Source organism: Anneissia japonica, unplaced genomic scaffold, assembly GCF_011630105.1.
Source record: "Anneissia japonica isolate Jap-2015-1 unplaced genomic scaffold, ASM1163010v1 scaffold287752_len1182401_cov188, whole genome shotgun sequence".
NCBI classification, from domain to species: domain Eukaryota; kingdom Metazoa; phylum Echinodermata; class Crinoidea; order Comatulida; family Comatulidae; genus Anneissia; species Anneissia japonica.
This window is the reverse complement of record NW_022687544.1, coordinates 871,820-888,861: the sequence shown is the minus strand read 5'-3', so window position 1 is coordinate 888,861 and position 17,042 is coordinate 871,820. Positions and strand designations below refer to the sequence as shown.

At 34.6% G+C, this 17,042-nt stretch overlaps 1 protein-coding gene across 5 annotated transcripts; it reads left to right on the top strand.

Moving 5' to 3' along the window:
• The first annotated feature begins 208 nt into the window (after window positions 1–208).
• On the top strand, window positions 209–16,760 carry LOC117119827 (pseudouridine-metabolizing bifunctional protein C1861.05-like). Of its 5 annotated transcripts, XR_004447246.1 has the most exons (19): window positions 209–325; window positions 1,464–1,638; window positions 2,287–2,398; window positions 3,850–4,024; window positions 4,317–4,428; window positions 5,890–5,996; window positions 7,299–7,425; window positions 7,687–7,807; window positions 8,534–8,619; window positions 8,772–8,992; window positions 9,280–9,346; window positions 9,818–9,912; window positions 10,567–10,695; window positions 11,376–11,490; window positions 12,804–12,950; window positions 14,679–14,848; window positions 15,065–15,262; window positions 15,427–15,527; window positions 15,645–15,662. XR_004447246.1 is itself a non-coding variant. In XM_033264780.1 (18 exons), exons 2-18 carry the CDS (start codon window positions 1,530–1,532, stop codon window positions 15,832–15,834), a joined length of 2,184 nt encoding a protein of 727 aa, XP_033120671.1. In that variant the 5' UTR covers window positions 209–325; window positions 1,464–1,529; the 3' UTR covers window positions 15,835–16,760. The 5 variants fall into 5 exon arrangements, 4 of the variants coding, with proteins under 4 accessions (XP_033120671.1, XP_033120678.1, XP_033120689.1 ...); XM_033264780.1 differs by lacking the exon at window positions 15,065–15,262 and having other exon boundaries at window positions 15,645–16,760; XM_033264787.1 differs by lacking the exon at window positions 15,065–15,262 and having other exon boundaries at window positions 255–329; window positions 15,645–16,760.
• Window positions 16,761–17,042: the final 282 nt, after the last annotated feature.

The following is a 17,042-nucleotide window of genomic DNA, read 5'->3' as shown; positions in this document are numbered from 1 at the left end:
TTTAAATTGAATTAATTTGTTGAAATTTAAACGAATTTAACTTTTAAAATTCGCTAAAGTTCTGTTAATTAACTGCTGAATACAACTGACTATTTCTAAATCTGGAAACTTATAGGCTGTGTACCTCAAGTCCGTTTCTCCACACGGGATTTAATACAGTAATTTAGAGGAAGGCTACAGAATTTAGTTCTCGCAAGAGGGCGGTTTTGTTTTGTTGGTTTTGTTTCGTTGGGTTCACACGTGTGTCTGATGACCGGGATGATGATTGTGTTTTGTGTTAGAGGTGTTGGATGATTATACCCTCGATTTATTAGTTTTATTTAAAGAACGTACCATCTGTCTAGTCTACTGGGATTTTTTTTTTTAGAAGATTTATAAGAGTACTAAATTGCAATAGCGCCCTATCCGTTCTGTAAAGTTTAGGTTAGGCCCTAGCCAGTAGTAGTAGTAAACAACTAAACTAGGGGCCTAGGCCTACCCTAGCTAAGGCCTCCTATCCTAACGTATTGGTAGGCCTAATAATAATAGACTAGGCCTAGCCTAGTAGTAGTATGCTAAGAAAGTAGCATTCGTATTCTAGGGCCTATCTAAGCCTCCTACATATTTAGGTATATGTCTGGTTTAATATAAGGACATAATATTCATAGTTACAAACCTCAGAGACTTGAAATGCGTGAGCGACCACCAATGTGGGTGGCATGCAGCACTAGGGCCCCCGCCATGGTCCAGCCGGGGCAGAGCTTGGGTGGGGGTCCAGATGTGGGACCGTCCCACACAATGCAAGATGGTTGGTAGCTATATAAGGAAGTGGAAATGTTTACGTGACCGTAAACAAATCAATAAGCCATGATTTACGTGAAATAAATAATGCATGCGCAGTCATACATTAATAAACATGCATTATTGTTGGTCATGTACATTTATCAATCCTGGTTGTATAAAATGTACAGTACGTTGATGCGAGTTCAACTTTCAGCACTCAAAATTAGTGCCACCACAGCTCTGATTTATTAATTTAATTATATTTTGTTTTTATTATTAAACATAATTTAATTTTAGACAACATTGTTATGATATAGTGTTTAGTTGGGTTGAGACTCAAGTGCCAATTGAGCATGAAGAACAACAACTCGTCCACTAATAATTTCCCACCAATTTATTAGACAACATTTTAATGATATAGGACAAGATAGAATTTCAAAAAAATGTTTGTACATGCATACTTGTTCCAGCGCACAGGAAGGAACTTAAAAAGATGTCTTGCAGTCAACATGTTAGTACATCAAACTGAATGCTGATCCATGAATAGGTGTTGTGAACAGCATTGTGATTAGGTTCAATGTTAAAAAATGACCTTTTAGTAACTTTGGATACAGTTCATAGAGATAGAACCTTTCTAATGGTTAAAAGTACAATGCGATATTTGTATGACATATTATTTCCTTTTATATTTATAATTGTAGGTGTTAATAAGAAAGAAAATAAGAATTTAATAAGGGCCTAGGCCTATTCATTCATCACCTAACAAGATGGTCTACTGTCAAAGAAGTTGGAAAGTCGCCAGAAAATTATCCAGCATCAACTTTGCTGCAGCTATTGGTAATCATGGCATTGTTTGTAAGCATTTTATAAACACAGGCAAGTTTACATACTCTCTGAAAATGTTACTGTATTTCAAATTAGCAGAACCATGAATATACTGAGTTACAGCTAAACAAACTGTGCTAATAAAAAAAAACATAGAAGTACAACAAGTTGTTTAAATTACACAAGCCCAGAAGTCCTACCGTAAGTTGTATCGACACAAAATTTATCTCAATTTCATTTGAAAAATCTAGTCATTTTCTTTGATTACTTGCATCACTGTTTTGTTCTCACATTGAGACAAGGTGGGCAGTAGTGGATCCATCTGGGCCTTTCAAACAATAAATTAATCTGTTAGAAACAACCATTTTTAGGGTGGCTTGCTGCAGGTGACAGAATGTTGAAACAGCATTCGGAAAGTCATTGGAGTGTTATTTGCACACCAGTACATCATTTTTTTGCCTGTGATGATGATGGAGAACGTGAGTGTGAGGATGATGATGACCATGACGATAGCAGCGACGGAGGTGATGATGTTAGGGATGATGGTGATGAAAGCAGCAACGGAGGTGATGATGATGAGGATGACGGCGATGAGAGCGTTGACAGAGGTGATGACGACGATGGCAATGACAAATCTGTGTGTGCGAATGTTGCAATAAGTTTTTAAATATTTTTCATTCATCTTTCCTTAACCTGAAGGTATTCTTGAGCTGAGTCAAGAAGTTCAAAAAGCACTGAAGTATGGTTCACCCTTGGTGGCACTAGAAAGTACCATCATCACACATGGGATGCCATACCCATTCAACCTCAGGTAAAATTTATCATCTAAATACTTCATTGGTTTTTAAAAATGAGAAGGTGACTACAAAAATATACTAATACTATACTGCTACTAAAATACTCTTAATTTTTCATTATATATTGATTTAATATTTTTTATTTAAAGTAAAGGTAGGAGAATAACCTATAACTCGCAGTGTCATTGTGCTGAATTGAGTATCAGCATGGTCCGTGACTACCTAGCGGCCGTAAAGAGGTGCTTAGTTCACATAGTTTCACAAAAAAGGGGGCTGAATTTAACCATAGCGTCGGGGTAACCTCCCTACTCTTCCTAAGTTGAAATGGGTTTTTTAAAGTACACACAAGCTAAATTTAAACACTGGACCCGTTTTGAAGCCCTTACATGAGAAAACTTGGTTCTACCAGTCGAGCCCTGGACGAGGAGTGGCACAAACCAGCACCAATGTTAAGGCTGTAGATAGTTGCCCCCCTGCCTTACCGCTTGGCTACTTGACTTGACCAAATCGGCAATTCAATTGTTTGAAATTGTACTACAAACTAGGCCTAGTAGATAAAACTTATGAGCGCCGTCACATCTTGAGCAAAGCCAGCCATCAGTAATCCTACTATTAGGCCTAAAAAAATAAATTGTTTGTTTGCCCTTTAATGCTGAAAATTGTATAGGAGGGGATGGGCATAAAAAAAACACCAAATTGAGACAACTTTTATGTGCAAAATGGAGAAAAATAAAGATCATTTTTTAAAATTTGTGAACAAAAAATTTTAAAAAAAAACTTTTTTTAAAAATGCAGCCCCTATTTTTTCCGTAAGCTAGGGGCGGGCGCTGGAGGGCAAACAAACAATTTTTTTTTAGGCCTTAGTCTGACGTCAGGATATGTTTTGCGTTCTTGCATCATGTATATTCTACGACCATTTTAGGTGCCCCACAAACACAGAAAATGATACCAACTTCATCATCTGCAACATTTTCCTTGTCATCTTGAATTTCTCAATTGAAAGCATGTACTTCTTCATCAAAATTGCTAAAATCGCTTAGATTTTCAAGTACTTTGCCAAGCAAAAAAAATCATCCTTACTGTACTTTGCCATATCGATATGACAGTTGATTGTTGTTTATCGATCGTCCACGCTTGCGCATTGGGCAGTGATGATGTTTCTGCGAAATGGCTTGTAGGTAATGATTACATAATACTGTCTGTTTCTTATTTTATTCTGAATTTTTTTTTAGTATGAGCGCGGTCAAAATGATGGATCAAAGACTTGTAATTTATAGTTCCTCCATTTATTTTAGACTTCCTTGGTATAAATAAAGAGCATAAAGTGTTGTAAAGGAATAAACTGTTTAATGGTGCTAGAGGAATCCACCGTCTTGGTTCAGTCCTTTGTTAATACAGACTAAGGTAATTATTTTTATTGTTATTCAAGATAATACATTAACATACAGTATTTTAACATTTTTAGAACTGCTCAGTCAGTGGAGCAGATTGTTCGTGATGGTGGAGGAGTTCCGGCTACCGTTGCAGTATTTGACGGTAAAATTCATGTTGGGTTGACTACTAACCAACTTGAAAGATTAGCAACTTGCAAGGATGCTCTCAAGACCTCCAGGAGAGACCTAGCGTGGTCTGTCAGCCAAGTAAGAGAAGTATTATTAATTACCTCTGCCAAGGAGGTAATGTAATCACCCCTGTCTATCTGTCATGCTGACTGTCTATCTGTCTATTTGCCTGTTAGCAAGATTACACAAAAACTAAGGATTCCATCATCTAGCTTAGCGCACACACAGTGGCTACCACCAGTTTAGCCGACTGAACTAACCTGCTGTAGTTGGATATAAAATATATTAATAATTATATAATTAGATAAATATATGAATGATTATACACAGTATTACTTTAATCATCTACCTTCTGTTTCTATGAATGTAGGGCAAAGTTGGTGGAACTACTGTAGCAGCAACTATGATCGCTGCGCACTTGGCTGGTATACGTATATTTGTAACAGGCGGTATTGGTGGCGTACATCGGGGCGGCCACAATAGTAAGTTTGATTTGTTATCTCAACTGATTATTCTTAAATCATTACATATTTTATATTATGAATGTATTTTTAATGTCTTCCATTCTTGTTTGTGCTCAATTTTTGATGTTTTAGTATTTCAACGTTTTTTTGTATTAGATGTTTTGATTTAGTGATGTACTTTTTATTGTGTTTATATTTGAATGTATTTTTATATATGCAAGTTTTTTTAATTTATCGAGCATTCAATTTCTTCATTTGGAAATAATAAAGTTATTCTGATTCTGATTCATATTCAGTGTATACTAATCTATATATTAATTTGTTCACATTAAACGTGCAATACAAAACATTTCATATTATACACTGGATTAAATTTATATACAACTAATAGATAAGATTACTTGAAATATAGATGTTGTACTTCTTAGTCAAACAATACATTAAATATAAATAATATATATATATCCTATATATAATTTATATTAACTAATAAATAACATTAATTTAAATGTAGATATACAGTAGTAATCACTAATAAGACTAGACTTGGCTCCAGTCCCTAATCTGTCTTTAAATCTATTTTGGCACCAATGGCATTCCATATTACCTATTTTCTTGGCGTTTCATAGTATACTTTATCTTGGATTCGCATAATTTGCATAAAAGTTTCTCGATATATACCGTCGCTGGTGGCGCTCTCCAAATACTAGGAAAACCTATAATTAGAGACTTGTGGCAAGTCTATAATAAGACTAACAAATTTCATTCTTAAAATCAATTTTATATAGCCGGAGTTATGTATTGACCGAGTCTACTATGGCTAATGACATGTATGAAGTATGCATTAAATAATTCTTCTACCAATGGAATTGCCTGTACAATGCACTAGCTGTTGTAGACCAAACCCAGTACCATTTCAATTTTAATTGTGCGGGAAGTTTACTCATGATAAATAATTCCAAAAGAAAACCCGAATGTTTGTCATATTTAAAATTAATGGATATTTGAAATTAATTTCATGATAATAATATAATAATAATAAAACATTTGTTATATGCTAATATCAAAATAAATGATCAAAGGCGCGAAAGTATACATAGAGCATGAATTGAATATAGTAATAAATAGAAACTTAAAAAGACTAGATGCATTGAAATAAATGAGTTTTTAAATGAATCCAAGGATGGCGAGTTTTTGACAGACAATGGTAAATAGTTCCATAGAAATAAGGCAGAAAAAGCAAAGGTTCGTTGGCCATATGTTTTCAGTTTTTAAGTCAGAAGACTCTTATTTGATGAGCGGAGATGGTGGTTGGGAACATTTAGAATTTCAGAGAGATAATAGGGTTGTTGGAATCGAAGAGCCTTAAAACACAAAATTATAAAATGAAAATGTGAAATATATATTTTAATTTGTCTGAAAGTGAAAGAAAGTATTATTGTTTAAATATATATACTGTAACCATGTTCACTATTGCAGGTATGGATATCAGCTCAGATCTGACAGAGCTTGGTAGAACACCCGTGGCAGTGGTTTGTGCTGGTGCAAAGTCTATATTAGACATTGGAAGAACTCTAGAATATTTAGTAAGTTTTCACTTTAACTAATTCCTCAGCATTAAGCCAAAAAAATTGTTTGTTTGCCCTCCTCCACCCAACCCTAACTCACTGAATAAAATAGGGGTGGAAAAACAAAGAAACTTGAAAAGTTTTTTTTTTAGATTTTTTCTTTACAAATTAAAAAAATGTGAGTGAATTTATCTTTATTTTTTGCCAGACGCCCTACAAATTAGTCTAAAGTTGTTGTCTGATGTAAGATATTAGCATTCTAAGCCTCTGTGGTTTATTTTTATTCCATCTTATGAGTATCTTAAAAAAAAAAATTTTTTTTTTAATTTTTCCCCCGCCCTTATTTATCATTTTTTTAAAAAGAAGGGTAAACAAACAATTTATTATTTTTGGCCTTATTAGCACCAACATTTTAATAATCATGTTATTTAACAGTAATGTTACAATTCTTTAATGTAATTACATAATTTGTCAGTTTAAAAACTTGGAAGAATTTCATCTAGTCTAACAATTGAAGTACCAATTACAATTAATTAATTTCTCAATTTTTAACTCATCTCCCCTTTAACTTGAAATTAGTAAGTACTTTACAGGATAGGCTTATTCACTGGGACCAGAAAACCCAATGAACAAAAGGGGACAAAAAAGACGCTTGCAAACCAGGTTTTGATGGAGCTACCATTTATTCATTCTTGACCTTGATTAAGAATTGAATATCTTTTTTTTTTCATAATTTTCACAATTTTATTTCACTCAAAACTCAAAAGTAAAGAGCTGGTAGGCAAAAAGGGAACATGTCCCTGTACAAGATGCCTACCAGAGAAACAATGATAATAGCAATAACATCAACAACAATAACAATAAATAAACAAAAACTAATACATTTTAAAACAAAATTAATAATAATGATAATAATAATAATATTGAAAATACTGTAATTGGCCTTTAGCTGTTGGATGGTGTTCGAAATAGAATAAAGTAAAATAAATTATGATTTGTGGGCATCAATATCCTACATAAAGAATAAGGGTAGCTAAAATGGAAGATTAAAGAATCAATATGTATCAGAAGAAATATTACTACAATGGATAGAGACAAAGGCACACATCACCTCTCATAGTGACACTTAAATGACCAACTATTAAAGACGGCTTGGGCTGCTTGCTACCATCGAGCATCTGCGGATACCGCAGATTCTGACAAAGCCTGACTGATAGTCAATAACAAAAACAGTAAGTAATATGTGGTTTAACACAATCAATTATTTATTGAATTATGATTTTTGTTTTTAATACTCTTTAATTTTCTGTTGATTTCTAGGAAACCCAGGGAGTAACAGTAGCAACATATGGGGATTCAAAGTATTTCCCAGCTTTCTTTGCACCAGCCAGCCCGTACTTGTCCCCTTGTAACATTTCAAATGCAACGGAAGCGGCTCAGGTTTTTGGTGAGTTTAATGATAATAGTGCCTCTTTTCAGAGCACATTTTTTTGTGCAATACATTTTAAATACAATAGAAAACTAAAGCGCCCTCTATATCTGCTCCTGATTATAGGAAATTTAAATAGTATATACTTTTAAATGGATTTATCAATTTGTTTTAAGTGTGTTTTGTTTAGGTTATCACAATATTTTTGACAAATGGTATATCTGTATCTGTAGTACTGTCTACGATTTTATCTAGTGGTTAATTTTCTTTATTTTCTAGCAACAAATGAATCACTTGAACTGAATAGTGGAGTTCTGATTGCAGTTCCAATCCCAGAATGCAATGCCAAGGACAGCATTCAGGTGGAGCATGCCATACAAGAAGCCATAGCTGAGGCAGAGTAAGAGCTAATAGCAGTTCTTCATTGTAATGTGTAAAGGCATGACCAGAAGACTATGATATTAAATTTTATTTGACCAAAACATGTGACTATATATGGGCATACAAGAGTGTTTTTTTTGTCAAATAAAATTTGTTAGTCTGAACAGAGCTCAATAATTCTGTCAAATAAGAATTGTTCTATTTAGTTATGCAGAAAGGGTTGGACGTGGTTTGTTGGATGCTGTCAAAAGGATGGATGAATCAGTGTGAAAGGCTGTGCTTCTGAAACTAAACATGATGAGAGGAGAGTATTTCTCTTCTTTACTGTCGGTAGGTCTGCACTTCTTCTCAGTTCAAATAATTCAGTGTTCACACACTATTTCCTTTTATCATGCTCACGTTCAGTGATTCATCCATTCTCTTATGTCATGATCCAGCAAACCTCCAAGGCATCCATCTAAAATGGCACCTCCACATTTGTTACGTTTAGTTTCAGTGAATATTAGAGCAACAGCCATCTAAAGATTAGCAATTTTAGGGCTAAATACCAGAGTTTCACACTCCTAACAGAGGCGATCTGAGAAGTTAGAAACAGGAGAGATATTAGCCTAAGCCAGTGTTAAATATAAATATTAGAAATAACAATAACAAATTCAGAAAATTGTATTTGTTTTTTGGTTTTTTTTATCTTACTCAAGTTATCAAGCAATGTTTATTGCACTTTTTGTTTATTTTTTTTTGGAAGACACAAGGTACAAGTTGGAAAGGATGTTACACCATACATCCTGAAAAGAGTCAATGAAATCACAGGAGGAAAGGCTCTTGAAGCTAGTATCCTTTAAACATATTGTGGAATAAGACACAGTACCTTTATAGGTTCATACTGATGTGATTGAACCTAAACATTCTGAATTATAAAAGCAGCACCTTAACCATCGTACCACACATTCACTCTGGATTTTTATCCTTAATGCTGTATCAAGATATTGCATTGGTGAAAAATAATGCCAAAGTAGGAACTGAAATATCTGTAGAATACAGCAAAATCCGTGCTCAAAAATCCTACAGAATTGGGTCAAAGGGCGGAAACAGTACTCAACACAGCTACAGAGGACGACAGAGTAGTAAAGTGGCCAGAAGACCAGTAGTGGTTGGTGCCAGTATATATGACTTGAATGTCATGACTTATGGAACTGATGTTATTGTAAGTGTTCAAATATTTTTCATCTGTTCTGTTCTTTATCTGTAATTTCATCAACAGAGTTCTATCCTGTCTTCCCTCAGTTGCTTTAAAAATATATCTGTGTCTGTGTTACCATATTTAGGCCAACATTTCAATTGCTTACTGTATTTAAGTAACTTGTTACCTTACAAAAAGAAATTAGAACATATTTTGCTTTCCAATTGAAATGATGCATTTACTGTATTTCTTTCATGAGATCTGAAATTAATTTAAATATTCTTGTGTTTATATTATTAAATTTGTTCCAGTATGGTGGTACCACTAATCCTGGTTCAATCCAACAGGGAGTTGGTGGTGTTGGCAGAAACATAGCGGGTGAGGAATTGATAAGAGTTCAATCCTAAATTGTATTACATTGTATTTAAAGACACAATCATGTACATGTGGTTCAGCAGTAATGCAGGGTTTCCAATCAAGAGCTTGTTGTCTAGTATTTCCAAAACTAGGTCACTTTATTAGCATTGCGTCTCTCCACCCAAGAGTTAATAAGTTGTAGGTAGGATAGTGAAAGTACATTAATACATAACAGCAATGCTTTAGAGACAGGGGTTGGTTGCCAGGTTTGCATATTATTACATATGAATCTAAATGACAAAGTAAAATGGATAAGACACTATTATTTATGTTCAATATACCTCAAGAATTTATTACCACTAACATGAACAACCATTGCTAGAAAATTACACTATACATTGCTAGAAGCATATACAGTATTGGCTATTAAAAAATTGATATAATATTTTTATTAACAATTGTAAAATTCTTTTTTTTTTTTTATGTTTGCAGATTGCTTGTCAAGACTCGATGTAGATCCATTATTTATATCTGTTGTAGGAGATGACATTGAAGGTCAAAGTTTGATGAGCCAATCAAACCATATGGTACTCTATATTGGTTTTAATTCTTCTATTTATTTCTCAGTAGGAATTCCTCCGTGTAAACTCAAAGCAAATGAGTTACAACCATGTTGAATGTTTTGTCAATGCTAAATATTCATGTGCATGACTAGAAATACTTGTCTGGCAGTTTAGGTTAACATTAATTTTCTGATAAGCAAATTTATTTACAAAAAAACTGGCAGTTTAGGTTAACATTTTGCACAGGGGGCCCAGAAAAATGTTTAACCCCCTTCCAACCTTTTGAACACTTGCTAAGAATAGAATTACTGAAGTAGTTAAAAAAGTATGATTGATACAATACTGAACCAGGGAAAAAGTTTAGCAACAGGGAGTTTTCGATTTGCATGATGGATGTAGGGTGTAGAACGTAATAACGTCACTGAGACATCATCTGCACATGCAAGAATGATAAGTTCTTGTTGCATAGATTCTAGTACGGGATTCAACCAAATGTTGTGCAGATGGTCACGCATGAAGTGAATCCATTGTAGCGTCTCGTCGTGCGAATTGGAAGCTCGCTAGTGTGGAATGCTTTGAGACGTGATGTTGGCTGTGTAAATGCCAAATATTTTATTAAAAGAAAATATGGAATCCTTGGGATTATATACTAAACAAGAGCAATAAATTTAATTTCAGGACACCAGTTGCATTACTGTGCTGATTGGTGAGAGGACGGCCTCATACTGTGCTGGGTTGAATGGCAGTGGTGATGTGTTCCTAGGAGTTGGTGATGCTAAGATTTGTGATCAAATAACACCTGAGCTAGTAAGCATGTAATATTAATGATAATGGATATGTATGTGTAATCCACATATACAGTAAATGACATTGATAGAATTACATTGCAGACAATTATGTTAGAACGATAAATAACCGCGTGCACAGTGGTAAGTTTTTGTCTTCTGCTGAATGTTCTAGATTTAATCTGACGCTCGTAAAATTCTTTGTGTTGTTGAGCACGACACTTTATTCTAATTTATACCTCTCCTCAATTAATTGCAATTAAATTTCTCAAAATAATATAAAATGTCAGACGAAAAAAGGAAAATATTTAAACCAATAAAGTATTATCAAACTTCCTTTACAGTAATATCATTTTTTTTTAGCTGAGGCAGAGCCTTGTTCAAACTATCAAATTTTTTTGACATGTGACATTCTTAAATATGTTCATGATGACATCACATCATGACCATATATAGGCACATCATGACTATATATGGGCAAAAACCCAGTTTTTGTTAATTGATAATCTCGACAGGGCTTTTAACATTAACAAGGCAGTAAGTTGATGGTGTATCTTACTCATATACTACCAACATCACTTCTGCTAACAGGGCATAGGCTGGGGGTGCTAAGGTGCTCATTGCATAAACATTTGAATTATTAAAATGAATTAACTATATCAGACTATTGATTATAGATACTTTATAAACTTGTTCTTTTAGGTCAGTGGTTACAAAGAGGTCATTTCACAGGCACCCCTTGTGTGTATAGATGGTAACATTCCAAGGGACACCATTCAATATGTGTGTGATGTATGTAATGATCATAATATACCAAGTAAATGAATCATTCCATTTTTAAATCATTATAGCTTACTTTCGTTTATTCTTTATTAATTTCACATACATAAAACAAAACGTTTTTTAAAAATAAGGGCTAGAATTAGTAGCAGTGCTTATTAACTGGCTGACTGTCATGAGAATGACATTTCCCATATGCTGCACAACAAGTTATCAAGGGTACCGCCAAGTTAAAAATATTCAGAGTTTCACAAAACAAAACACAAATCATCATTAATAATCTGCATTACTACAGCTCCATTTATGTGTTGAGTTGCAGTTCCTCTTCAGTTGTCTCTGTGTTGCACTTTTCTTTTATTCCTTTGTAACATGTGATGTTCAACATATTCACGAACATCTTTCTTTTTCTGTCTACTGTTCTCATTGCTTTATTCTCACTTCCTTCAGTTATCCATTGCCTCTCAGTACATGACCAATCCATCTCTTTCTTCTTTGTTCAATTGTATTAATTTTTTGTTCATTTTTCTCAATATCTCTGCATTGGTTTTTCTTTCCTCCCATGTCACACATATAAAACACAAAACATCTCAAATTTTAGATTATTACCTTTCTCGCTACGGCCTAAAAAATGTTTATATGACAGTATATGTGTTAATTATCTTTGGTGATCTAAATAGATTTTAACATGCATATAAATATATATAATCTTAATTGACAGAATTATAAATCAATTATATATAGGTAATTAATATGAAATGTAGCAAAATCAGTGTACAGCCATTTAAATTACTTTCTTTAATTTCGATAATTATAGTAAACAGTTGTTAAAAATTATTAAATTTATGTAGATATCAATATTAGGATTTTGCACTACAGTATAATTTAACTAAATTTTATGCTAGAATTTTTAAATTTATAAAAATTTTTAAGATTATATAGCACTTAATGCCAAAAAGGCCTGTAAGTGCTTTACATTATTATCATTGGATCAAGCACATATGCAACACATACTTAGCTTCCTGGGGAAAATTCCATAACATTGCAGCTGTAATCAGTGCATTTTGTGTTTGAACCTTCCAGGTACCCACTTGTATTCCTTAGTGGAGAGACACAACCATAGATAAAGTGCCTTTCCTAAGGACACAAGCAATATGCACAGCGAGGGATTGGACCTCCGACCTCAAGCTTGAGCAGCAGAACCGCAACCGCTGTGCCAAACCACTTCTACAATTTATAAGTTAAAAGCACGAACAAAATAACAATAAAATCTGTCAGAGATTGTTTTGAATTAAATAAATCATTACCATTAATTTAACACTTTCTTTAATCATATTTCTGTTTACCAATTAGTTTGGTATGAGCCTACCTGTGCACTGAAAGCTATAAAACCATTTGAAACAAACGCTGGAAAATTCCTCACCTATGTTAGTCCAAATCTCAGGGAACTACGTCAAATGTACGCTGCTGTTGAAGGACACCAGCCTCAATCTGTACATGGTGAGAGCTAATGGCAACCTTTTTTACCATTTTATTTCTCATACCGTAAAACCTTGAATTGAAGTCCAATAGGCTTAATCTCATCAAGAAGCCATCTTGAATTAAAGCCCACCTCTTCAGTTTGCAAAATTAGTCTCGAAAAGAAGCCCATCTCGAAATGAAACCTATGGGCTTTTTTCGAGATAGTACAGTACATACACTGTACATGAATTTCAAAGAAACAAAATAAATATAAACAAGCTTAGTTTATACAGTAGTTTAGGTGATTTAGTGCTAGTTACACTCCATGATACAGATTGTTGTTACAGTGGCCCTATTTATTGTTTTATAGTACTAATTCCCAAAATTTACAGCATTCATTTTAAAAAGAAGCCTAATCTTTAGTTTGCAAAAGTGGCCTCGAAAAGAAGGCCATCTCAAAAATAAGCCCATCCAAAGTTCACAAAAAAAAAGCAGTAGCCAAGGGCTTCAATTCAAGGTTTTACAGTACTACAATATGAATTTACAACAAAATATTTTTTGTGGAGTCAATCTCAACAAATATGTTTGGCTTCATTGAGGATGTAATACTTTTTTTAGTTTTTGCTCTCTCTTGCACAAGCACATTTGGCCGTCATTGACTGGTAAAACTTGCCAGTTGACTTCACTACCTAATGGTAGTGTTCTATGATTGTTATTAGAACTTGAAAGAAGAAAGATCACTATGGCTGTACAATTTTTATTTTTTATTGTCTCAGCCAAAAGCTAATAAGCTATATACTTTCACAACCCCTAAATTTGCTGGCAAGGATTTTCATAGTAGAAGGTCTCAGTACGCTACTTAAAATGGAATTTGTTTTGATTTGTATTGATTGATTGATAGATTGAATTGATTGAATTTCTTTGGTGTAAACAACAAGGATAGCCCACGAAAGTCTATAAGAAGACTTATTTCCAGTGGGGTCCTTCTAGTGATGGAGACAATCCCCTACTCTTTTCTGAAAAGTGTACTGTGTACTTTAATGTGTACATGGGCCATAAATGCTCACAGGACCAAGGGCTTAAATGTCTCATCCAGAAGACAGTGCTCTATTGTAATTTGTATTTCAGCCCTCCAGCTGAAACACAAGGAGAGGCAGCAATGGGAATTGAACTGGGGACCTAGAGGTCTCCATGGTTCGGTGCACACACAGTGGCTACCAACAGATTAGCCAACTGAGCTAAGCTGCTCTCATTGTTTTTTAGACAGGATGGGATGGTCTTATAAAAAAAAAACTCCTCGGTTAATTGTAACAAGTCAATTTGCAAGAAAATAAATCAGTCTCATTTCAGTCTGAGGAATATAAGAATAATTTTTAAAGAGAATATTGTTTCTAGTTTTGTTAGCCATCCTCTGCCTTGAGGACATCAGGCCATCATTGACTGATGTCTGTTTATACAGACAGAGACCAGCAAATTCTCTGCTGTAATGCTTTATACATACATAACCCAAGGCGGGACCCTTTCAGATACTCTTGTCCCAGGTCAAAAGGATCCTGGAGCTCATCATGGGCAGGGTCACTCACTTCCCTGATTGGATTATATAGTACCTAATGCCCAGCATATCCAATGTTTACCCCTGATAAAAAAAAAACCTTAATCATTACATGGGTTTGCACATAAAAAGCAGGTTCGAGTGAATTGGCTTGCCCCATAGAATAATAAGTGATAATAATGTTACATTTGTTAACATTCTAAAACTTTTCTTAGATGAAGACATGTCGTTGACTGACATTATTCGAGAGTGTCATCATCTTTGCAGCGTATTAATTAGTCATGGCCTTCATTGCATCATATTGACTCTCGGTCCAGATGGCATTCTTGTCTGTCGTAACACCGAACCGGAAGATATGTTTCCATGCAGTTATGTGACAAGGCGTGTAAGTTTTTTTCTGTTGATTTATATAAGATGTTGATTTATAAAATATATCATTGAAATATGAAGCAAAAATGATCATGTTCATTTAATCCTTTCATTACATGCAACTGTGTGCACTATGCTTTAAGATCATACATTTTTGTTGATTTTAATAAAAACTGAATGAAATTACAGGATTATGCATTTTCAGTTATCTGTTATTAATTGGATAATTTAGAATTTGGTGGCCATGCTACAATAAAGAGAAGGGCACAAGATCGCACTGTACGGCAGAAACTATGAACAACCAACTCATACAAAGGGCTGCTGCAATAAGTAGATTACCGATGATGATATTATCGTGTCCACTGAAATCTTCAACGTTTACAGATATGATCGGAGGGGCAGGCCCTAGAAAGGACCCACCCTGGTCTAGGTATGATGACAATGGTGATACAAACAAACTTTGTGTACCTTGTGGTGGTGGTAGAATTGGCGTTATTCAGGGCCGCCACGAGGACGCTTCTACCATGACCCCTGGTCATTAGGTCAAGGACATAACCTGAACTCAAAACTACTATAAATTGACTATCATTTCAGGATGAATCTGCAATGAGCATGGCATCTCTTCTACATTACCCAGCATGCAGTGAGGTGCACTTGCCTGGGGAGGTTGTCAGTGTTTCCGGTGCAGGAGATTGGTAAGATGTTAATCACTGGGGGAGAGGGGTGTCTGTCTTTCAAATTAGTTCCACTAAATATGTTAAAATAAAAAATAATTTTAATTCACAATCCCTATTTGGCTTTAATACTTGCAGCCTCGCTTCAGGTGTGATGGCAGGGATCCTTCAAGGCCATGAACCAGACATCTGCATCAAAGGGGGACTATTAGCAGCTAACCATTCCATAAGATCTCTGAAGACAGTTCCAGATTCAATACGTTCTCAAGATTTCTCGGTAGAATCTATCAAGAACTGGGCACCATGGACTCCAGCTTGCATTTTGTGATATATTGGTGGTGGGTGTTAGACCAGCAGTTGAGAACTATACGGAGAACTTATGCTGAAAAAATTTGGGTCCTGGATCAATTTTGATGGGTCAATTTATTATTATACAGTAACTGATCACAATACAAAGCTAGGTCTAAAAATAAAATTATTGCAATTCAATTGAAAATTCAACCTCCAATGTTCAGGGGTTTTTAAATGTGTATATGCATACAATATGTCCTTTAAATTGCTTTTCAGAGGTTTTTTCATTTGTACATTGACTTTATCTAAAATGACCACATACTGTAGAGTGGACCGGAACTTGGAGTTTAGTCAATCCCTATTTATATGCCGACTCCCAGTGATATGGGTGGTGTAATTTTTGCAGAAAATACAACAAAGTGTTTTTTCACTTTGTTGTACAACCCATGGCCTAGTTGCATTGTAATGATGGGCTTAACTTCAAGGCATTCTCTACTCCCAAAATTAGGCCACAAAATGCCTACTGTGTCATGGGTCAAAAACCTTCCCGACTGCTGCGCTAGGCAAATATCCCCTGAACAAGTACACATTCATATCAAATAATTGAAGCAGGAATTCCTCACCACTCAGTTCTTTATATATTGGTAGGAATGGAGCTGAAGTATTGTAGCTTGTTGGTGAGCTCTGGCTGGATGGACCACCCTCACAGCATATTGTTGGAATAAATACATTATTGTGACGCTTGCCATGCAAGCTTTTAATCCGAGAATTTTTTTTTTTTTCCATGACAAAATTCTCCATTTACATTAGAGTATTTATAGACATCAGAGAGGATTATGACAGCACCAGTCTTATAAACTACAGGGTAGAGCTCAGAAATATTTAATTGATGGTCAATGGACAACATATATTTTGTGTAACTTCTAATTTATTAATAAAAGTTACTTTCAAAGTTAATATTAATTGTTGGTCATAGCTTTCTGTTTCTGATTTATTATAACAATTCTTGACTGTAAAAATACCCACCCTCCCTCGGGGAAAATGTAAATTTATGATAATAATAGTATTAATATGTTAGACTTATATAGTGCTTAATGCCAACAAGGCCTTTAAGCGCTTCACATCAATTACCCCGGTCATTAGGTCAAGCAAATATGGGACACATACTCGGCTCCCTGGAGAGAATTCCATAATGTTGCAGCTGTAATCAGCGCATTTTGTGTTTGAACCTTCCAGGTACCCATT

Coding starts and splice junctions, on each gene's coding strand:
- LOC117119827 (XM_033264780.1), top strand. CDS start 1,530: ATGGTCTACTGTCAAAGAAGTTGGAAAGTCGCCAGAAAATTATCCAGC. Junction 4,429..5,889: donor ACATCGGGGCGGCCACAATA/GTAAGTTTGATT, acceptor TCACTATTGCAG/GTATGGATATCAGCTCAGAT. Junction 5,997..7,298: donor GAAGAACTCTAGAATATTTA/GTAAGTTTTCAC, acceptor GTTGATTTCTAG/GAAACCCAGGGAGTAACAGT.